General features: G+C 51.8%; 1 protein-coding gene across 3 annotated transcripts in view; it reads left to right on the forward strand.

The window, feature by feature from the left end:
- Nucleotides 1–208: 208 nt before the first annotated feature.
- Akt2 (AKT serine/threonine kinase 2) overlaps nt 209–23760 on the forward strand; it is a 49484-nt gene continuing 25932 nt past the window's right edge. For 2 of the 3 annotated variants that reach the window (XM_052762086.1, XM_052762088.1), the window contains exons 1-2: nt 209–376; nt 18285–18415. In XM_052762086.1, the coding sequence (XP_052618046.1) occupies nt 18370–18415 (46 nt within the window). In that variant the 5' untranslated portion in view covers nt 209–376; nt 18285–18369. Of the gene's footprint in view, nt 377–17231; nt 17374–18284; nt 18416–23760 lie in introns of those variants that run through there. The other variant, XM_052762087.1, reaches the window with a different exon arrangement.

Raw genomic sequence — 23760 nt, forward strand, 5'->3', positions numbered from 1 at the left:
AAAAGCCCACGACGGGCGTTACTTAAGATGTACGCAGGCGCGCTGCTGTGGGCCCGCCTCCTTCTTGTCTCTGCGCTTGCGATCTGATGTTTTCTGAGGCCATTCCCATGGTCTTCGTACGTCAGTTCCTGTTTGTGGCTGGAAAAGGCGGTATTTCCGGCCAGCGAGTGGGAGGGGGCGGTGAGCAGGGGCTGGGGGGAGGGGGCGGGGGGGCCGTGCCGCGCGAGCCGTTGGGCCTGACTCGGAGAAGGCGTCGCCGCCGCCGCCACTGCCGCCGTTGCTGCCGCCAGCTAATATTAGGAGTGCGAGCGAGCGCAGCGTGGCGATGGGCGGGGGTAGAGCCCCGCCGGAGAGGCTGGGCGGCCGCCGGTGACAGGTGAGTGCGCCAGCGCGTGTCCCCAAGTGCCCTCCCCTCCGCGATGGTCGCGTCCTGGCCCCCCGCGGGGCCGCGCTGGGCTGTACCACCGGTGCCCGCCGGGCGGGGACCACGGACCTGGAGGCTTCCCCCCCCCTTCCGGAACTGAGTGGGGGCGGCTGCTCCGGGGCTCGGGGATCAGCCCAGAGGGACGGGGGGTGAGGGCGGCGGTCCATACCACTGCGGTGCCGCGGGGGAGCTCGCTCAGTTTGCACGGGCTGGGGGCTGCCCTGGGGGAGACAGCTCCTGCTGTGCTGTGCTAGCCGTCCAGCTTTGAGGCAGCGCACCGTGTCAAGTGTAGAGGGCTGTGCCGCTTGGGTGCTTTGGGAACCGTTCCTATAGTGCACTTAGAGGGATGGGAGCTTCTGGAGAGGAGTCTGAACCAGGGGTGGCCGCAATGGGGCCGTCAGAGTAGTACCACGTAGGCACGAGAGAGCCGTCCTTAGTATCAGGAGGAGAGCAGGGTTGGGAGGAGGGCTGCGATGTTTATCGTATTTGAGGCACAGGGTGCCGGGAGGCCTGGATGAGTGTTAAGGAGAGTACTTTTGGGGGTGTGATGCCGAGTGGGCGAGGAGTGCTTTCTGCTTCCTGTAATGTGCAGGGGGTAGGCGTTTACACTCAGCTCACCCTTTATTGAACTTCTTAATGACTTTGGGGAGAACGGGATCGTTACTGGGGTGCTCTTTATCACGGGTTGTCCCCTCTCCACGCCAGAACCCCTCCCAGGTTATTTCTCTTTAAGGTGTGTGGGACATCCTTTGGCAAGTTCTTTCCTTCCGTGGGTGGAGATCTGTCTTAGAAGTCACTGAAGTTTTCTGATCTCTAGTCTGGCTCCCTATTAGGAAAGGGAGGGGTTGTTGGGCTTGGATTTAAGGAGCTGTGCCTCTGGACCTGCTTGTCACCTTTTGAGAGGAAGGTGTGTTTTGAGGGACAGCTCTTCTCCAGAGCAAGGCGACTGGGATGGCTTGATTCTCAGAATTTGGGGACCCTATTTCTCTCATTTGGGGACCTTTTGGGGCCTGGTGACCAGCCTCTGCTGGAAGAATATAGGGTTCCGATTAGGTTGATTTCCAGCTTGTCTACTCTTCCGTTTCCCAGAGAAGCCGTTCAGAGTTCAGGTACTGCCTGCTGTTGTAGGCAGGGATGTGAAGGGGCCTATACCAGTCCAGTCCACAAAGTTTCTCCGTCCCTGGCCACGTGGCTGCTCATGCCTCCTTATTACCAGCTCAACCTCAGGTCCTGTTTACGCTCCTACTAGCTGAGTGATAACAGTTGGTCGTGGCGAGGTTGAGTGCTGTTTTCCCAGCTGTTCCTCTCTGCAGAGGCCAAGGGGACTTGGAGGGGGCACACTTCACCCAGCTCAGTCTTGCCTAGGGAGGAAGGCCACTTTATGTTGCTTGGGATTGTTATGTTCCCCACAGATCTACTTTCTCATTGTGGTTCCTAAGCAGGGAACCCCAGAAGTGTGTGGTCAGTGTCCCTGCTCCTTAGGCTAGCCTGTGACCTTGGCTTGCCCCATGACCTTTGCCCCAGGTCTAGATTTCCTGGAGGATTGGCTGCAGTCCCTGATTGACCTAGCTGACCAGGCTGGTGATATGATCAAGGGAACAGACCGTAGCCATTGCTCTATAGCATTGGTGTCTATGCTAACTGGCTTTCATGTGCCATGGTTCCCAGAGAGAAAGTCTAGGTGTGGCTGAGGCAGTGGGTACTCTCTAGGGTTTTTCTCCACTAGGGATGTGCTTATCCGGTCCTCTCCTGGTAGCTTTCGAAGCTTTGCCTGGCAGAGTTAACAGGAGCAATAAAGGTAATGACTGTGAAATTGGTGGCTGACCGTCACTCAGTGCAGTCAGTGTGCCACACACTGTATAGGATGCTGTATAGGATCCCTGTTGTCATGCTCTCCTTTTTTTTTTTTTAAAGATTTATTTATTTATTATGTATATGAAAGAGGGTGCCAGATCTCATTACAGATGGTTGTGAGCCACCATGTGGGTGCTGAGAATTGAACTCAGGACCTCTGGAAGAGCAGTTGGTGCTCTTAACCTCTGAGCCATCTCTCCAGCCCCCATGCTCTCCTTTTTAATTGAGGAAACCAAATCACAGGGACCCACCATTTATAGTGATAGTGAATAATAGCATGTGTGATTGAGCATTCCCATCATGCTAGATATGTGATAGGCCTTTTGTACATGGCTTCATTTAAGTCTCAAAACATACTGACAGTTGTGTCTACTTTATAAGACCTAAGAGTGAGGTAGGAATGTTACGCCTAGGTCATAGGGAAGGCAACTGAGGCACTGAGCCATGATGGCTTTTGCTTGTGACTACATACTCTGTGTCCAGCCTTGGACCTGTGGCTTTATTTGGTGTTTGTTTCTTTTCTTTTCTTTCTTTCTTTTTTTTTTTTTTTTTTCTTTCTTTCCTAAGTCAGAAATTGAAGCCTGAAGGAGGAGGTGCCTGCTTCCAGGTCTTATCAGTCCCCTTGAAGGCCAGGCTGGGATTTAGACACAGAGTACTTGGGCCCTGGGACCATATTGTATTTGCTCAAGAGGTCCCAGACTGTAGCGGGTCTCCACCCTCTTGACTCTTCCTGGGAACCTGCTTTCTCCCCTCGCGGGGGTACTTTGAGTGTTCTTGCCCTCGGCAGTTTCAGCATTTCTGGTCCTGCTATAGAAACCTGGAGATAGAGCTGAGTTAGACGTCTTTTAACCCTGGGCACATGTGTGCTGGGGACAGTAGGAGCTAGCAGGCGAGCTGTGTGGGGACATGGTGGCAGCTGCTGTGCACCCATGTTAGAGGCAGGAGGAGGGTGATCTCTTCTGGCGGTGTGATTGGGGCCACAGTGTTCACCTTCATGCAGTGGACTGCAAAAACCACCCACCTCCAGCTGCTGTGAGGAGTCAATGAGTTAATTGATAGAAACTGCTACCATGGTGCCAACCATGGTAGTCTGTGTGGACATTCAGAACCTGTCATGGGACTGAGGCACCTGCCCTGTTCATCCCTTACTTTTGATTCCGTCAGGTGTCTAGGGACCCAGCTCTGTCCAGTCTTCACCCAGACATTCAGTGTCCTGGTTCCCAGCTTCTGTAAAGAATTGTGTTGGGCTGGCAAGATGGCTCAGTGAGTAAAGGCACTTGCTGCGCAGGCCTTGCAACCTGAGTTCAATCCTCAGAACCCGAATAAAGGTGGAAGGGGAGAACCAACTCCACAGACACGCGTGTCACAGCATGCACCCCCCAATTATGCACATGTACACACAACAATAAATCCAGTTTTCAAAACGGCTGTTGTGCCTGCTTCCAGGTCTTATCAGACCCCTTGAAGGCCAGGCTGGGATTTAGACACAGAGTACTTGGGCTCTGGGACCATATTGTATTTGCTCAAGAGGTCCCGGACTCTTGACTCTTCCTGGGAACCTGCTTTCTCCCCACGCGGGGGTACTTTGAGTGTTCTTGCCCTCGGCAGTTTCAGCATTTCTGGTCCTGCTAGAGAAACCTGGAGACAGAGCTGAGTTAGACGTCTTTTAACCACAGGTGCTGGTTGTTGTGTGGCTTTGAGCAGATGCTTCAGCCTTCTCGATGCCCTTCTTCATGTGATCCAGGGAGGATAGTGCCCTCCTCAGATGGCAGCAGGGAAGCCTAGATCCTGCTGCCTCCTCTGTGTAGTCACAAGTGATAGACAGGCATGTGTGGTCATATGTGTGGTCTAGCAAACTGTATTCATATTACTGCTGCTAGAACCCTGAGGGCCCTAGCCAGTCTGAAGAAGCTTGTCAGAGGGCATCAGAAAGGCAAGGCTGGCATTAGCCTCTCTCCCAGATTCAGGTACACGGTGGCAGAGTCAAGTATGCTAAGAAGTGCAGCCCCCTGCCTCTGCTCATGTAGTTACTGCCTTCTGTGGCACAGATTCTGGATCCTTCCCAGAGTTCCAAGTTGGGTGCTTACCTTGGTGTGCTTTTATTGAACGTCTACCACAGCCATGGCGTGGTGGGAAGGGCGGGAGTAGGCAGGGTGTTTCATAGATGGAGACACTGGGGTACTGACAAAGTCCCTATCCTGTCGGGTGTGGGGCCGCACAGGAGGCAGATAGATGCTGGTGGATCTCTGTGGGTTCCAGGACAGCCTGATCTACAGAGTGTGTGCCAGTCCTTTGTGGAGCTGAAGGAGACCAATAAGGGGGTAAGCAAGGAGTGGGATAGCTGCTGGGTGGTGGGTTTGGAGGAGACGATGGGCTTCTTTGGCAGCTTCTTTAGATGTAGCGGCAGGGAAGGGCTCTAGGCTAGGTCAGGCAGGACAGGCACGTGGGTGAGAGGAGGGCAGCCTGGGAGCAGCAGGGAGACCGGGGCAGCCTGGACCAGTGCGGAGGTGTGGTGGGAGGCCGAGCTTGGTGAGGGGTAGGAATGCACCACAGGCAGAGAGGCCTGCATGGTCGGTGAGCTCGGGTGGCTAGGGGATGGGGTGTGTGCTGCTTCCTCAGCCTGGGAAGGAATTTGGAGTCCGAGGATTTACTCAGTTGGGTGGTGACTTTGGCCTTGGAGGTTTTCAAGCTTCTGCCTGGGGCTGGGCACTGTTTCACATGCCTCCCACTTCCCCCTTGAGAGAATAACTGCCTCACAACTGCTTTGGTGGAGACCCACTGGTTGCCTCCCTTTTCTGTGGTTTCACACTGTGTTCCCCGGGGTCATGGCTGTTACTTTTAGGGACTGAGGTGGGGACTCAATGGGCTGACTTGTCTACGCATCCCCAGCTGGTCTAGCCAGCTGCTGTTGCGAAGTAACAGTGTGAGTGGTTGTCACACTGACAGGAAGGGTCCTTGCCGTAGTCTGCCCACTGCTTCCTGCTGGCCTCCAAAGCTGGAAGGAGCAGGTCTTGGGCCTTCCCTTCTAGTGAGATTGGGGACCGGCTGATAGTGTGGCCGCACAGCAGGTTAAGGTTGGTGTTAGGAGTGCAAGATAAATGGAGGTCTGGGAAGGAGAGTGATGATTCTACTTGGTTTAATTAAGAGGTCGAGGGGGGCCTTCCTTAATAAGATTGACATGTGGCTTTAGCCTACAGTATCACAATGGAGTTGTGACAGGCTCTGAGTGAAAAGATGGAAGGGATTGGCTCTGGCTGTTCCTTAATGGCCCTGAAAGCCCCTGTGCCTCTATTAGGCCCTCAAGTGGAAGTGGATCAGATGCTGTGTTTGTATGGTTTGGCTTCAGGGTCCCCTCAGCACAAAGGTGCTTAGTGGGCTGTGAGGATGTCTTCTAGTCCGGCCCATGAGCCTCATTCCTAAGTCTTGATGCTGTAGGCAGGAGCCCTGGTGTGTGTTTTCCAAGGTTTGATCTGGAAAGAGCAGAGTGAACCTCTTGGGGGTCTACACAGACCCCAGGGATTAGGGATGGGAAGAGGCATCGTCTGTGGTGGATCTCAGTCAGGCCTTTGGAGAACCCTCAAGCACCCTTCTGTGGGCCTCACTAGCTTCCTGGAGCTCTGCAGAAGGCCCTCCTCCGCCACCAGGCCTCCAGGCTGCATGGACGGGTGGTTCCGTGGCAGACTCTGTGGACAGCCAGCCAAGCAGCGAGAGGCCCAGCTGGGGGAGACAGTCTAGGAACAGGACCAAGAGGGAGGGAGGACTGCAGGGTGAGATCTCAGCCTGGTCCTTTGGGGCAGGACCCACTGCCAGCTCAGCACCCACAGCAGGGCCTGTGCTCTGGGTGGGCTGTGCCAGGAGAGACTCCATGTCAGAGGTCCCTTCGGCAAGTTCATCTACAGATGTTTTTCTGAGGGTGAGGTCAGAAATCCAAGCTTTTCTCCGTTTGCCACCTCTGTGGCCTTCCTGAATGTGTGGGGCTGCCGCCCGTGGACTCCTCATTCTCTGCTGCTGATTGGACCTTGGATGGCTGATGGAGAGCTCTGCTTTTAGTATTGTGAGGTTGCACCTGGGTTCATTCTCTGAGGTGCAGTTTGCTCAGTTAGATGTGGAAATGTTCCCGCAGGGTTATAGGAGGCTTCAGGAAGCTAATGTGTAAGAGAGCACCCGCCTGTTGAGAAGGTGCTTGATTGATTGAGCTGTTGCTGCCATGGTTCATGGCACCTGAGAGAAGATCTGGGGTGGGCAGCCTGTGCTTGTGGACTGGAAGAGTGGGTTCAGAGTATTGGGAGTTTTGGGAGCATAGGGCCTGATGAGCTATGATGCCGACTCACACTGAGTTTCCTGTGTGTGCCCTGTGCATTAGCACTGTACCCAGGCATGGCATCCTGGGGCATGGGAAGGGCTCTAGCCTCCAGTTAGTAGATGAGACCCTGAGGCACACAGTGATACCTAACATCTTTTGCTTATTTTGGTTGTATGTGGTGCATTCACTTGAGTTTATGGGTGAGCATGCCCATGTCAGGTCTTCTATAATTTGCTGCTTTTCTGCCTCAGACAAGATCTCTCACTGAACCCGAGCTTGCTGTTTCATCTAGGCTGGCTGGTCAGTGAGCTCTGGGGGTCCTCTTGTCTCTACCCCCCAGTGCTGATGTTGTGAGCTTAGAGTTTTATGTATATGAGTGTTTTGCCTACATGTATGTCTCTGTACCATATGTGTGCCTTGGAGTCCAGAGAAAGGGTCAGATGCCTTGGAACTAGAGTCACAGATGGTTGTGAGCTGCTGTGTGGCTGCTGGGAACCAAACCTGGGTCCTTTGCAAGAGCAGCTAATGCTCTTAACTGCTGAGCCATCTCTCCAGCCCCTCTGCCTGGCTTTTCTGTAGTGGCTGGGGATTCAGACTCTGGCCCCTGTGCTTACAGAGACAGTGCCTTCACACTCTGACCAGCTTCTCGGCCCTCTTTGGAGACAGGATCTTGCTGTGTAGCTCAGGCTGGCCTGAAAATCGTCATCATCCTCTCTCTCGCCTCAGTCTCTCCAATGCTGAGATGACAGGCATACACCATCATGCTTGGCTCTGAGTTTTTGTTCTGTCCTGAGGCAAGAGTTCTCTGTATAACCCTGGCTGGTCTTGTGCTATTGTTGGTGGGCTTGTCCCTTTGCGCCTTCGGAGTTTTGTTGTTACAAGTGTGTACCATCGTACCTGGCAGAAACAATAAAAAAGGCCAGTTTGTTTGTTTGTCTTTTCCTTTATTTATTTATTTGAGACAGGGTCTCGTTATGTAGCCCTGGAAAGCCTGGAACTATGCAGACCAGGCTCTTACTCACAGAGGTACACCTGCTTTTGCCTTATGAGTACTGGGATAAAAGATGTGCACCATGATGCCTGGTTGGGTCATTTTTATATTCCACTCTGTCAGTAAATTTTTATTGAGTCCTTTCTATGCCTTGTATGGTTCTGGTTGCCCGGGATAGCACCCAGTCTAAGCATAGGGGCAAGGAAAGCCTGTTTGCCCATGTGAGTGGCCAAGGAAGGAAACAGGTGTGCTTGGGCCTGGGCAGCTCCTGAGCAGAGAGCAGGCAGGCTGTAATGGAAGCTGGGAGGGTGGGCTGGGCAAGGTTGGGAGGGTAAGCCCGACAGAGTTGGCTAGAGTGCCTGGAGCTGAGGGAGTACCCAAGGACAGATGGCAGGAACTTGGGAGTGAGGAGTTAAGGTTTCATCCCCTCAGAGGAAGCCAGGAAGCAGGTAGGGTGTCTGTGTGAGGAGAGGCTGGGTCAGGGTGGTGGCTTGGGAGATGGGCAGACAAGGGCACAAAGCCAACTGTGGTCTGCTTTATAGATGGGCTCTCTGAGGGCCTGGCTTTTCGAGCTGATAGCCAGAGGCCTTGGAGTGGGGCCTGGGGTAGTCTCTGTTCTTCACCTGTGCATTTTCATTTAGATTATATTTTATTTTCAGAAACTTAGCCAGGTGGTAGTGACACACACCTTTTAATCCCAGCACTGAGGAGTCAGAGATAGGTGGATCTCTGTGAGTTTGAGGTTAGACTGATCTATAGGCGAGTTCCTGAACAGTCAAGGCTACACAGAGAAATCCTGTCTCGAAAAACAAAACAACAAAAACAAAACAAAACAAAACCCTAATATAGGCATGCTGTGGATCATCTTTATGATTCCATTCCAACCCTAGTCACTATGTTAATAAGCTACTTCCCTGGCCTTTATTAGCTAGGGTTCTGGATGGTCTTGGATCTCAGAGTTTGCCGTTGTATGAAGGCTGCCATTTCCCCAGGCTTGTCATATCCTTGGCTGTACCCTGAGCATGCCTCAGTGGATTGCCGTGCAATGCAGGGGTGTAAAAAAAATTACCTTCTGTTTGTCTTTGTGTGTCTTTGTCTCTGTCTCTCTCAAGACAGGGGCTCACTGTGCTAGCTAGCCTGAATCTCCTTGAATAGACCAGGCTGGCCTTGAACCCACAGAGATGCACCTGCTTTGATCTCCTGACTGCTGCCATACCCTGCCTAAAAAAATTGTCTTTTGAGTTAACATAAGCACATAACATAAGTCCTGTTGGTGCTTAATCCTATTTTCCAGACCAGGGAGCAGATGTCCAGATGTGCAGCCCCCTGGAAGGGGTGCAGCAGGATTCTGGTGGTCACTGAGGCCTGCCACCTAGCATGCCTATCTCCTGGGTAGGATGGACATGGATGGGACCTCTAGCTGGGTGCCGTGATGCCCTCTCAGCCAGAGAACCCTGCCCACTCTCCTCCTTCATCAGGCTCCAGGTGTTACAAGCCCAGGATCTAGGGAGCTGCCTGCAGCCTGACAGCTGCTTGTCATGCGCTGTTTGTACTCTTAAGTGATCACAGTAAAACAGAGGGGATGTGGTTCTTCAGTACGCTAGCCATAGGTAGGTGCTCAGAGTCCACTGTTCTGCCAATACAGAAGTTGGATTGGTTTGCTCAACTTTAGGGACAGATGAAAGTTTCCTGCACTGGTTTAGTGCATTGTCCGGTGTGGTTTGTGTTCCCAGGTTAGGCTCTGGCCTCAAGCTGCTTATCTGCAGAAGGGGGAAGGTGGTAGCAGTTATCCATCAGGACTCACCTTAGCTTGTGCCAGCACTTTGGGAGAGCGCCTGGCTGTTTGCTCCTGGGTACCCTCCGAGCACAGGCCCCGCTTCAGAGTACAGAGAGTGATGACGATGAAGCTGTCACCAGGTCGAGGCCTGCTGTGCGTGCGGGAGTGAGTGTGTGTGTGCACAGCATGCATATGTGTGTTTGAGACAGCTGAGGTCTGCAGGGTGTCAGACATGATGAGGGCTGGCCTGGGCATGGGAGAGAGCGATGTGGGAAGGGTGATGGCAGCTCTGTCTCTGGGAGCAAAGGCAGACAGAGTTGCAGGCTTAGGGGTCTGATGGCAGCAGTCTAGTCTCTTTGACTGTATGTATCTTAGCTATTTGGCTGTTGGGTACTCTAAATACTTCCCATCTCTCCTTCTTTTCTATCAGGTATGGTTCCTATGGTCCCCAAGTGAGGCACATGGTGTAAGTGTTGGGACCAGTGGAAAGGAAGGCTGTGATACATCCTGTCTCACTGAGGACCTGGGCTGCTACGCTAGAGGCCGAAGGGTCCATGTGAAGCCCCTCACCCTGCCTGTTTCAGGCCCACGGGTCTCCATCTCTTTCCCAGGGAGAACCAAAGCCTTCAGAAATGCCAGGCCTGGCTCAATGGCTCTTTTCTCACTGCAGAACCTCAGTCCTGCCAGGAATGCTCTTCTCCCACCTTTCCATGGGGCTTGCCTGGTTCACATTTTTGCTCAGATGTTACCATCTCCACGAGCCTTCCTGTGACCTCTCCTTGGTCTTCTGTATACTGCCTTTCTCCTTGATACTGAACACTTGGAATATGCTGTATAATTTTTCTTACTTACTTTGCCCTCTCCTCCCATAGCAGGGGTTTTGGTCACAGATGCACCCTTGGTGCCAGTGCTGACACAGTGGACACCATATTTAGGGATCCAGTGAACGTGGAGTATTTAGTTTTACCTTTACTTGGGGGTCTAGAGCACAAAATCTGTGGTTCCAGTTGTTGGCCTTCCTGGAATTAAGTTCTAGGGCTGGCCCTGTGATGGGGACCAGGGCAGGCTCTGTCCCTGCCTTGTGTAGCTCCTGGGCCAACAGAGGAGGCCACATTGCCAGAGGCTAGTAGAGGTCCATTTTGTGAGGGGAGAAGCAGGCTGAGCCATGAGTATCAAGTGCCCTTGTCCTGGGAGGAGGCATTCAGGGAACATTTCCATGAAGAATGGAAGATTGGGCTGAGAAAGCACAGTGACCAGCATCCTGGCCTGGGAAAACAGCATGCCCAAAGGCCCTGGGGGAGACCCAGGGAAGGGAGGATCATGTGTGTTGGTCTGCGAGGCTGCAGTTCGGAGGAAGGGCTGAGGCAGTTGGCCTTTGACAGCCTCTGTAAGGGCCTAGGGTGTGTCCCATATGTGCCCCTGGGAAAAGGCCCATATACTGTTAGCTGTGCTTGGAGAAGCTCACTGAGTACAGTGGTGTTCTTGGTTTGTTTGGAGAGCATGTCGAGGCAGACCAGAATACTTGACATGATTTCTGGGGGTGCAGTGAGGGGAAGGTGTGTGTGGTGGGGGAGGTGGTGGAGAAGACAAGAAAATCTGTTCTGGGCTTATTCTTGTCCCAGTCTCTGGCAGCTGCCCACATCTTCATCCTGACTTCAATCCTACCTGCTTCAGGAGACAGATGGGGTGGGTGGGGGGGGTGTGTGGTGAAGAAGAAAGTTAAGTCTTTTAAATGCCACCATCTCACCAAGGAGGTGGAGTAGGTAAAAATTGACACGTTCAGAAATACCCGGTGTCTCCGCCCACCAGAGGGAATTATAGTAACAGCTGACCCCTGCAGCTGCTGCTTTGGGAAGTGTTGAGTTTGCATCCTGAGGCTGCCTAGGTCCTGCACCTGGAACTGTGGGCACAGTTCTTCTGATTCCTCTTTCTGTGCATGTGACACGTAAGCACCTGCCTCCTCAGGCTCTGACGCTCAGGACAGGAGAGCCATACTGACCCTCCATCCACTTTCCTAAAAAGCCTTCATTAAATTAAGGTGTTGAGGACAGTTTGGACTGTCTAACATTGCGAGACCTTGTCTTAAAAAACGCGAAAACACGGTGTAACAGTCTCTCTCCCTCCTCCTTTCTTACTTGTGCTGGGATGAAATCCAGCACCCCCATATTCGAGGCAAGCATGCTACCACTGAGCCGTTCCCCTTAACCCTCTTGGTAGTTTTTATTTTGAGACCGAGTCTCACTAAGTTCAGGGCAGGCCTTGAACTCCCTCTAGCACAGGAGGTCCTGCACTTGTGATCTTCTGGCCTCAGCCTCATGAGTATCTGGGATTATAAGCCTGTGCCACCAGGCTTGGCTTTGCCACAGTATTTCTGTTTTTTTGTTTGTTTGTTTTGTTTTTGTTATTGTTGTGGTGTGTGTGTGTGTGTGTGTGTGTGTGTGTGTGTGTGTGTGTGTATGTGCGCTTGCATGCATACATGTGCCATGCTCTGCACGTGGAATTCAGAAGACACTTTGTGGGAGTTGGGTTTCTCCACCGTATGGTCCTGGAAATAGAACTCAGGTTGTCTAGCTTGGTGTAAGTGCCTTCACGTACTAAGCCATCTTAACCAAGAAATTAGTACCTTTGTGGCGCCCACCCACAAGAGGGTGGATAAACAAACTAGGGAAGATGTTCACATACAAAGGGCCACAGTGCTAAAACACAGGAGACAAAGGACAGGAGAACCAGAGAAAGAAACCAAACCGAGGTAACTGGCAAGGCAGGCCAACTTCACTTGCTGGATAGGGACCTCTCTCTCCTGTGCAACTGCAGTGAGATCCAGGAAGGACTGTGAAGGCGGGAGTGGCCGTACTGGAGAGGACCAGAGTGGGAGGATGCATGTGAACCAAAAGTGCTCCCTTGTGAGCACACGGCCCTGCTTTACCTTTGTGGTTTTACTGCGTTTGGGAAGGTGGCTTTTCTCTACACTCTATCATAGAAAATTGCCGTACAGAAGATCTCTGGTTTGGGAGTTGAGATGGCGTGGAAGAGCCCAACTTGGGTCTCTGAGCTGCCAAAGCAGGAGTCTTGCAGTCCTCAGAAAGGTGCTTGTTTCAGCCTCCTCTCTAGGAAGGAGGACTCCAAACCTGGGACCTAGGTTCCGATCCCAGCTCTGCTGTGGCTTGGCCATAGCAGTGAAGTCACAAGTATGGTCAGCTCTGGGCAGGGGGAGGGATGATTAGAGATGGTCCCCAAGGGACTCTGGCTACAACTGTGAGATTTATTCTGTTTAAGAGCCAAGTACAGGGGCTGGAGAGATGGCTCAGTGGTTAAGAGCACTGGCTGCTCTTCCAGAGGTCCTGAATTCAATTCCTAGGAACCACATGGAGGCTCACAACCATCTATAATGGGATCTGATTGATTCCCTCTTCTGGTGTCCCTGAAGACAGGCCCCTCATATACATTAAATAAATAATTATTAAAAAAAAAAAAGCCAAGCACAGTCACACACACCTGTAATCCCACATCTGGAAGGCTAAGGCAGGAGAACTGTCCCGAGGTTTGGGACCAGACTGACTACACATTGAATTGGAGCCCAGCCTGGGCTACAGTATAAAGCCCTGCTTCAAAAAACACAGAACAAAATGCTGCTGAGTGCATAGGTAACATAGATTAACCGTACATATCAAACACTCAGTAATACTGTTTTAAGTTGTCTTTGAGGGCTAGGCATATGTTTCAGTTGGTAAAAGGACCTACCTGATGTCAGTCCCCAGACCTGTGAAAAAGCCTGGCTTGGGGGCTAGAGACAGACAGATCCTTGGGGCTTACTGTGCTCAGTGAACTCCAGTCCGGGGAGAAACTGTCTGAAGAGAAAGATGGACAGTGCCCGAAGACTGTACCCAGGGTTGTCTTCTGGTCTCTACATATACTGTGCACGTATGCCTGCACACAACCACACACACGAGTGTGCACACACACAAAATTGTCTTTAAGACACTGTATTTCCATCTATCGAGCTTATGTACTATCCTCAATGGCATTCAAACAGCGGTCCCCTTCCTTAGAAGCCAAATATCACAGCTCTGGGTTTAGATACGAGAGGTAATTACTACATAATACCAAGGACCTGAGCTGGCAGTTCATGGGCAGAGGAGCAGAAAGGGTCCACCTTGTCCCAGCTGGGTAGCCTAGAGAACAAGCAGAGTTCCTGAGGCTTGGCAGGGTGTGAGGCCTGTATAGATCCCAGCACTGTCCACTCTCCTTCTCCACTGTGAGGTTCGTGATCACTGAGGCCTGCGCCGTCCCCCTCAGGCCCTCTGGTCCAGTGGCACTTGGCTTCTGAGACACACCAGAACACCTCAGTGGCCCCAAACACCTGCTCCTTAAGGGAAGGGAAGCCACAGGGCATAGGCTAGGCTCTGCTCATACCACTTTGAGAAGCCTTCCACATTCCTTACCACACAGCATGGGCAAAGCAGCGACCCTTGCGCGTCCCAGTTATCGCTGGATCCCCACAGCCTTGCCGTATTGGGCGAACGGAGGGTGCTTGATAAAAATCTGAATGGCTGTGATCCCACAGACCTGTAATCCCAGGGCTCAAGAGGCAGAGCCAAGCATATTGCAAATTCAAATCCTTTTGGACTATAGAGTAAGTTGTAGGCCAGTATAGGCAACTTGAGACCATGCCTCTAAGAGTCAAAAAGAGAGTTTTAGGGTATGGCTCAGTGGTAGAGAGTTTGCCTAGAATGCACAAGACCCTAGGTTGAATCCCCATTTCTGGAAAGAAAAAAAAAAATCCATGAAGTGAACGTATATAGAGCAAAGCCTAGAAACAACTCAAACAAGCTCGATTCCCTCTGCAGCTGGCGGTGGCCTCTCACCCCCTCAGTGGCCGGTTTCCCTGCCAGACTCACAAATGGGCTCAAAGAGGCAGGAGGGCAGCAGGGATCTGCACTGACCAATGCCATTAGTCAGGAGCGGGAGCCCTTCCTGACACTTCAGAGTCCTGCTGAGGCGGTGGCAATGAAAGCCCCCACCACATTTTGTCCCAAAGCCTGTCACCTACCACTGGTCCAGGCCTTACCTCTTAGAGGGGGAACTGCTCAGAAAGAAAACTGGCAGACAGTAACCTGTCGTTGATGGGCAGCATCTGCTTGTGAGAATCCAGGGCTGGGGGACCTATTTCTCAGGAACTGCTGTCTGCTGTCAGCTGGTCCACTCTTACGAGAGCATTTTGATCAAAGTCGATGATGTAGAAAATGCCCGTGTGCTCAGAGGAACATCTGCTGCAGGATACTGCAGGAAGGGCTGCTTCCTGGGAAGCTCCTGGGAATTTCGGATAGTCACACACTGAGTTTTGATTATTACTGATAATTTTCATGATGGCCTCACCATTTTGTACTGCTACAGTAGGCTACACTGGGCATTGTGAGTTTTTAAGATGGTATTAATTCATCTCTGTTTCTTCATAGCTATTGAGATTTGTGTGTTTCTTGTTTAGGCATCCTTCCTGTGAGGGATCCTTGTTCTTTTCATCTGGCCTCCCAGGTGGCTCGTGTTTAGTCACCAGCTGCAGCCCCAGCCCTAGCCCTCAGCACACTCAAATGTGGGTATTCTGGGAAGCAGCAACCAGTGGGTGATGGAGCCATACAAGGACTCCCTGCTGGTGTGTGATGCAGAAGGGTAGTCAGGACAGGTCTCCATGTGCTCTTGAGTTCCCCAGGCAGGTCTCTGGCCCCCTTCTGAGTGTCCTCAGCCTGCAGCTCCTCAGTGAGCAGGCCATCCCCTTGGCTATGCTGCCTGGAATTTCATCACCGCAGGACTGCGTCACAGACACCTCGGCTGAGGCGCCACCCTTAGTGGGAGGACGGCTGGAGCCAGGCAGGACGCAGGGGATCTTCCAGTTCCTCCCCCTGCTCTTGCCTGCCTGAGCTGCTGCTGACTTCTTAGTTGAAACTGTAAAAAGTGGCTCTGGCGAGTGGAGCTGTGGCCAGGGCCCCTGCCACTCAACTGGGAGACCCAAGGTAAACGGCTTGCCTTTGCTGAGCCTCTGTCCTCACTTGGGCATATTATAGCCCCTCTGGTAGGGTATTGAGAGCTCAGTGCCCTACCTAAGGCCACCAGGTTGGCAGTGGCTCTCAGGCTCTGAAACCTTGACCATTCTTGGCCACACCTGGCTGCTTTTATGTAGCTTTGAACAGCAGCAGCTGTGGGGAGGGCTGTCCGTTAGGTGCCAGGCTCTCTGCTCACACTGGGTGCTTTAGTGCTGTTGCTACTGGGTTGCAGAGACTTCAAGAGGCCACATTGCTTTGGGCTCTTAGTTTTCTACCCATCTCACTAGGAAGTATTCACGACTGACCCATAGCTGGGGACAGTTTTGTTTTTGTTTTTGGCCTTGACCCTAGGCTCTGAGCAGTCTCTAGCTTCCCCTGCACTCTGCTCCTGCCATAGAGCTTTTCTACTTTGTTATTCTGCCCGAAATTCTTGCCATGTGCCGCTCTGTTCCCTCCGTTGGTTCCTGGAGGCTTTGCTCACATGCGCCCTACAATGCAGCTACCCAGCCCCATTCCCTGCTGTTTCCTCGTTAGTGTTCTTCTGAGTACCTCTCCACCCCGGCATTGTTCTGCCGAGTATGTGTGTGTCGTTCTGTCTTCTCTCTTCAGAATGTGAGTTTTGTGAGGCCTGCCACTGTGTCTGTGTGGTGGTGTGCTCCAGTGTCTGGAGCCTAGGACACACTCCAGAAGATTGGTGCAATGGGCCTAGTTAGGTTTCTGCAGCTCAGCCTGTTGGTGAGAATCAGCTCATTCATTGCTTGGCAATGTCAGTGCTGGGCTGGCCCACTTTAGTGGAATTAATGGGTGGGGGGGAGTTGCCCAAAGGGTATCTAGCTGCACCCAGTGCAGCTTTGTGTTGGGACCTGAGAGTGCACTGTCTCACTGACCCCACGGAGGGAGAGTATCCAGAAGGTGTAAGCAGGGAGGCTGGCTGGCCTGAGCAGTCCCTGTCATGATAGTGCACCCTTGCTTTCTTGGTTCAGGACCCACTCAGGTGGCCACTTTGGAGTAGGGAGGACTTTGTTCTGTTTTCAAAACACACTGGGAAGCTGTGAAGGCTTTGGACGTGGAAGGACCAGTCAGATGTAGATGGAAGGCTGAGGAAAGTGGGAGAGGACTGAGCAGGGAGGGGCCAGGGCTGTGAGACCGCAGCCCGAGCAGGGCAAGTGTGTAGGGTGGGCGAGCAGACAGCTGCTGGAATGAGACAGTGAGACGGGTCAGCCTCGAGTGCCAAACTGAGGACTTGGGCCTTTTTGACAAGGCCACGGGGAACCCTGGGGGATTTTGAGCTAAGAAAGACAGACTCTTTGTCTGGCTGTCCTGGAACTTACTCTGTAGCCCAGGCTGGCCTCCAACTCACAGAGATCCACCTGCCTCTGCCTCCCGAGTGCTGGCATCAGAGGTGTGCCCCGCCATGCTTGGCTTAAGACTGGCTCATTTTTGAGAGTCCTTTGGCTACTGAGTTGGGGCAGGAAGGTAAGACTCCAGGAGGATGTGGAATAGGATCCTGCCAGCCAGCGTTAGAGAGGAAGTGGGGAGGTTGACATTGGAGGGATGTTTAGGGCCGAGAGCCTCTGCGCTCCTGTGTGTTTGGGGTCTACATGTGGGGATGGCTGTTGCTGCTGTTTCGGCCCCACCTCCTTCGTTGCCTTTGTGGCTAGGAGTCCAGCTTGTTCTCTCCCACTGCCTGTCCTCCCTGTGTTTGGCCACCTCGCCCTCCCTTCACTCCCTCCCACTTAGCTCCCTCCTTCTGCCAGGGCCTGGGCAGCCTGCCACTGTCACATGCCAGGCAGTACTGTGTCCAGCCCACCAGCTCCCCTGGGGCACGAGAGAAAGCTGATGCCCATGGTGTCCCTAGGGCCAGCTGCCACTTCTCTAGGGGCCTCTGTAGCTCCTGACCTGCTGTCCGCAAATAACCCTGGGTTGGGAGAGGCAGGCACAAGGCACTTTGGGCTCCATGGCCCCAGTCCAGGCCCAGGCTTCCAGGTAAGGGCCCAGCTGGTGGCTGCCCACATTTGTCCTCCCCCCTTCTGCTCAGGGAACCTGAGACTTAGCAGCAGCTTCGGCGTCCGTTAGTCTGTTGGCTGTTAGTCCCTGAGGACAGATGCAGAGGTCTTGGAGAAGGGACCAGGACCTTGGTCAAACCCCAGGACTGGCCTCTAGGCTCCAGACCAGTTTGTATGCAGTAGGTTCCCTCAGGTGCCAGAGCTTCTGCGACTTGCATTTTTCTCATTCTTGGTGGGAACAGGGAAGAAATGGAAGCTGGGATGACACGGACCTCCCTGTACTTGGGAGAAGCAGTACTTATTTTGCTTAAGGTGGCAGGTTGATTTGGAAAGAAATGAGTGCGTGTATGAGTCTGTCTGTCTTGGGGGCAGGCAGATGCTGGTGGCTTTGAGCACACCCTAGGTGCCCAGGGCTGTCTGATTCATCCTGGGTTACCTCAGTGCTGGGGCGTTGGGGTGAGGCAGGGGGTGGGGCTGCAACTACCTTGCTGTCTTCCTGTCCAGCCGTAGGTGTGAAGGGAAGAGCTTTGTTTTTTGTTGTTTTTGTTTGTTCATTTGTTTTTTCCAGACAGGGTTTCTCTGTGTAGTCCTGGATCTCACTCTGTAGCCCAGGCTGGCCTCGAACTCAGAGATCTGCCTGCCTCTGCCTCCTGAGTGCTGGGATTAAAGGCGTGCGCCACCACCACCGGTTTAGGGAAGAGCTTTGGTGCAGAGCCTGTGCACGTTCAGCTCTTTTGGGACCCCATGTTTCTCCCTCAGGATTGGGCCCCAAGGGAAGAACTCTCCCTGGCTCCCTGGCTATACCAAATGCCTGGCCAGCTACAGAGCCAAAGGGCCTCAGAGCCCAGGATGGGGCTCCCACCCTCACCGCTCCTCTCTTGTCTCTTGTAGACCGAACTGTATCCGAGGCGCCTCCTGCATGTCCTGCTGCCCTGAGCTATCCCAAGCTAGGTGACAGCGTGTTAATGCTGCCGCCATGAACGAGGTCTCTGTCATCAAAGAAGGCTGGCTCCACAAGCGTGGTAAGGCTCACTGTTGTGTGTCTCCTCTTGCTTCCCGTTCTCCTCTAGCACCTGCTGCTCCAGCTCAAGGAACCATTACCCTGTGGCCCTAGCTGGACACCCCTGAAGGAGCCCAGATAAGGTTTCAGGCTTGGCATCTTTGTCAGTGATCTCATTCATACCTCCATCTTACAGGTGAGGAAACTGAGGCTTAGAGAGGGGTAATCACATGGAACTCAAGTAACACAGCCAAGCGATACTCAGTGCTTATTTATCAAATAGTCATTGATTGTAAGGTTCTGGGACCTTGTGGAGGCCGTGTTCCACCCGGAGTGGTGACAGTAAGTAAATAGATACAGTGTTAGGTGGTAAGAAGTGCCATGTGAATGAGGGGTCAAGGGGCTGGGCAGAGACAGGCTTGTGGGGAGGCATTCTGAGGAGGTGACAATGAACAGAGCCTGGAGAAACAGGTGTCCAGTACCGGAGCCACCAAATTGCCTGGAAAAGGTGTCCTGTGGGAGGGGCAGAAAGGACAAAGGCTCAGAGACCTGCGTGTGCCTGGTGTTTCTAGGCATATTGTAGCTGGAGCAGAGTGAGATGGAAGCTGAACAGAGCGGACTCAAGCCCCACCAGCTCCAGTCCTCTGCTGGGGACAGGAAGCCTGGGATACTGGGAGCCAGGCGGGACCTAGTTGTGTGACAGGAAGCTGAGGCCCTGGTGAGGTCATGGATAGAGAGGAGACTAGACCTTGAGAGGCCAGGCTCCCCTGTGCCTGTACCAGATGCCGCGTGACACTAGGAGGCAGATAAGGAAGCAGCATGTGCTGAGAGTTGGCTTTGTTGCTGCTGGCCTTCAGGGACCTTCTCCTGGGTAGGAAAGGTGGCAGGACCGAAGAAGCTGGTCCACAGACACTTCCATTCACTCAGTGCTTAACTCATGGAGTGGCTCCTGTGTGCTGGGAGCTGTTCTGGATCTCGGAGACGCAGTCAGGGATCCCATCTTCGTGGTAACATGTGACATCCTGGGGGAGGTTAGGTGTCCAGGCAGACCTTGGTATCCAGTGATGGCCTATGTTGTGAAGTAAAATCAAGCAATGAGAGGAAGGTGGGTATGAGGCTTACATCGGAGAGCCATGCTGCATCTGGTGGTGGGGGTGGCTTCCTGGAGGAGCAAGAGAGTCCCATGGTTCACAGGCAGTGGCACGTGGGTAGCAGGACAATCAGGGCATCCTGAGGGGAGCAAGAGGGGCACATTTGAATAACAGATGGCTGATGAGAACCTGTCCTGCCATCCCTGGCCAAAGATACCAGCAGTCACATGGAATGGGCTACTCCTTAGGGCCAGCAGAACAGCAGAAGAAAACCCATTTCCTGCCACCCTCACAGCAGGTGGCATTCAGGGCACTCCAGTGCCTCAGACTGAGCCCTGAGTGAGTTTGAGACTGTCAAGTGCAGCCATCCAAACACTGACACCTGACAGATTCTGACATTGGCCCTGTCACTTCCCTTTGATGTGACAGTGGGTGAACTGCGCCACTTGTCTTGGATCTTTTTGTTTTTCTGGTATTCCAGGCTGATGTCAGCATTGCAGTAATCCTGCCTCAGCCTCCCTAGAACTGGGATTACAGGTGTGAGCTACTATGCTTGGTTCTGAGTCTGTAAGATGAGTTAACAATCTAAGCACCTGACGTCAACCCCCTTTAGGCCAGATTTTCATGTGGTATATTTACTATGCTGTCTTGATTGCCTCAAGAAATGTTTGACATACAGTAGGTGCTCAGCGAACAACTGCTGAATGAATGATTGGGATTGTGTGTAGTGGCGACTGTGCTAGGGTGTGTTCGGCTGTCCCGTGGCTGCAGTTTCCCTCGGCTCACTGGATTAAGGTGTTAGGAAGTGGAGAGAGAGGTGGCTGGAGAACCCTGAGTGGTGGGGGGGTTTGTTTCTAGCCCAGACTTGGCTGACAAAATGGCTCCTTTTAGAGCTCCACGTCTGTGTTTGTGTGGTACGGGCTGAGTTGAATTGGCTGCTGGCCTGTCCTTGTCTTTTGTCTGGCTCACCTGCCCTGAATACACAATGCATACGCACACAGGTGTACCCCTTGGTCATCCGAGTAGTGGCTGACAGAAAGAGGGCTCTGCTGCCTCCTGATATCTGGGCATCTGTGCTAGCCCATTCCCACTCCTGCTGGTTAAAATAATCATTGGACTGGTTTACTCCCAGTCTGTCAGGTCTCAGGCTCTGCCCCGGGCAAGCCTGTGTTGTTGAGTTTTCATGGATGCCCTCTCAGGGCAGACTAGCAGCAAAAGTGATTGCCCAGGCCTTGGCAGAGAGCTAAGTGGGACCCTGGCCCTCTGATGCTCAACTTGACTGGGCTCAAGGCCTGGCCTGCATGTGTGCTGCCTTTTACTTACTCAGCAGGGTCTGAGGGTTTGACTGACTGGATGGTACGACCACCACCAGATCCTGTTTGTGACTGGGCTGTAACCATCACACCACCTTAGCGGAACACTCTGTCTCCCCTGCTGGCGTGGAGGCAGACTGCATAGTGGTCAGGGGAGAGTTCTGGATTCTAGCGCCGGCCGTCCCAGAGAACCAGTCCTATGATTGTGAAAGTCCATGAAAGTGAGCCTCTCTGACTCAGTTTCCTCATTTGACTGTGAGGATTAGACTATGAGATTTTTTTTTCTTCCCTCTTCCTGTAGACTCCTTGTTGCTAAAGTATGGAACACCACAGATAAGTGCCCTGGGTCATCGCCTCACCTATGCCAGTGTCCAGATAAAGAAAGAGCCAGGCAGTCTTCAGCACCCCGTGTCCCACCCGAGCAGTAACTGCTGCTTTCGGGTATTTTGTTGTTGCTGTTCGTTTTTGCTTGTTTTTTAAATAATGCGTGTTGCAGATCCCAGGGCCTTTTCGTGCTATGCAAGTGCTCTAAGCTACACCCCCAGCTTCAGTTTTTCTAATCTTTTTCCTTTTCAATCGAGGCAAAATTTCCATAATATGAAGTAAACCTTTCTAACTTGTATAATTGAGTGACCTTTATCCATTCGTGGTGTTAGGTAACCAGTCCTTCTCTAAAGTTCCCAAATGCTTCATCAGCCACAGGAAGACCTTGAACCCACTAAACAGTGGGTCTCCCCCTCTTCTTCCTAGCACCTGCCAGCAGCAGCGCTTCCGTCTTTATGGACTGATCTGCTCTAGCCACTTCACAGCGCTGGGATCAGATGCCATGGCCTTTGTGACCGGCGGCTTCTCCTTGACTTAGTGCTTATCTGTGTTATACCTTGTGTCACTGCTTCATTCCTTTTTTGTTTTTTATTTATGTGTATCTGTTTGTCTGTCTGTATGCACGCATGTGTATGTGGTACCCATGGAGGCCAGAAGAGGATATCTGATCCTGTAGAGCTGCAGTTACAGGAGACGGAGCTGACCAGTGTGCGTGGTAGGAACCCTACCTGGGTCCTCTGTAAGCGTGGGAAACACTTTTTAACAACTATGCCATCTCTCCAACCTCTAACTCCTTTTTATAGCCAAATAAATATATGGGTCTAGGACATTTTTTAAAACCATCCTTTGAATATATATACATTGGCATTTCTTCTTTCTTTTGGCAGTTGTGAGTTGGTGTTACTCTGAACAAAGTGTATAATATTTGGATACCTGTTTTCCTTCCAATCCTTTTTTTTTTTTGGAGACAGTCTCATTAGCTAGGATGACCTGGAACTCCTGATTCTCCTGTACTCACTTAAACGTGGTAATCATTGGCGTAATCATTGCTTGTTTGTTTTATCATAGTTTCAGTTTGCATTCTCTCAGTGCCCAAGATGTGAGAGTCTTGATGTGCTTAGCCTGTCTTTTTGTTTTTTCAAGACAGGGTTTCTCTGTGTAGCTCTGGCTATCCTGGAACTCCCTCTGTAGACCAGCCTGGCCTCGAACTCACAGAGATCTGCCTGCCTCTGCCTCCCGAGTGCTGGGATTAAAGGCGTGTGCCACCACTGCCCGGCTATGCTTGACCTATCTCTGGTGCAATAACTGCCCAGGTCCTTGACCTCTTTAAAACATGGGCTCATTGCTCTCTTGTTGACTAATAAGAGTTGTTTATATATTTTGGATACTAAGCTTATACATGAAATAATAAATATAAATAAATAAAAATTAGGCCGGGCAGTTGGCTAGCCAGCAAGCTCTCTCGGACCCTTCTGTCTCTGCCCCCCAGATTATAGGAATTCCAGGCATACCCTGCCATGCCTGGCTTTTATGTGCATGCTGGAGCTGCACACTCAGGTCCCCATGGTTGTATGGCAAGCACTTTCCCTGGTGAGCCTGCTCCACAGCCCCCATTTAATGGCATTTGTCTTAGTTTGCTTGCCTGCCTGCCTGCCTTCCTTTCTTTAAATCTTGTTTTTTTAAGATGTACTTTTTATTATTTTTAGTTATACGGGGTGGTGTTCACATGAGTATAGCTACCCTTGGAAGCATCACATTCCTCAGGAGCTGGAGTTACAGACAGTTGTGAGCCCCCAGATATCGGTGCTGGGAGCTGAATTCTGGTCCTTCAGGAGAGCAGCAAGTACTCCTAACTACTGAGCCATGTGTCTAGCCCTTCGTTTGTTTTCTGTTGCTGTGATAAAGGCCACAAATGAGCAATTTAGGAAGGAAAGGATTGATTTCAGCTTATAGTTGTAGTCCATCATGACAGGAGGTCAGGGCAGGAACTGAAGTGAGGCCATGAAGTAATGCTGCTTTCTAGCCTGCTTCCCATGGCTTGCTCGCCTACCTACCTGCCCAGTGGTAGCACAGTCTGCAGTGGAATGGACCCTCCCACATCAGTTGTTAAGAAAATAACCCATAGACTTGATGGAAGCATTTTCTCAATTGAGATTCCATCTTCCCAGATGACCCTAGTTTGTATCACATTTGCAGAAAACTAACCAGTACAGAATTTAAAGTTTTCCTTTTTGGAAAAAGTATTTTTTCCAAAAATACCTTTACTCTCAACAGTTGGAAGTCAGAGGCTGGCACATTGCTGAGTTTGAGCTCAGTTAGCCCAGTCTATAAAGTGAGTTTCAGGACAGGCAGGGCTACACGGAGAAACCCCATCTCAGAAAACCAAAAAAAAAATTTTTTTTCAGTTTACATTTTATGTGTATTTTGGCTGCATGCATATCTGTGTACCATGTACATGCAGTGCCCACAGATTCCCTGGAATTAGAATTTCAGACATTTATAAGATGCCATGTGGGTACTGGGAATTGAACTTGGGTTTTCTGGAAGAGCAGCCAGTGATCTTAATTGCTGAGCCAGTTCTCCAGCCCCTTTAAAAAAAAAAATATATATATATATATATATATATATATATATTTATA

This window comes from Peromyscus californicus, unplaced genomic scaffold (assembly GCF_007827085.1).
Source record: "Peromyscus californicus insignis strain IS unplaced genomic scaffold, ASM782708v3 Scaffold_4__1_contigs__length_199733344, whole genome shotgun sequence".
Classification (NCBI taxonomy): domain Eukaryota; kingdom Metazoa; phylum Chordata; class Mammalia; order Rodentia; family Cricetidae; genus Peromyscus; species Peromyscus californicus.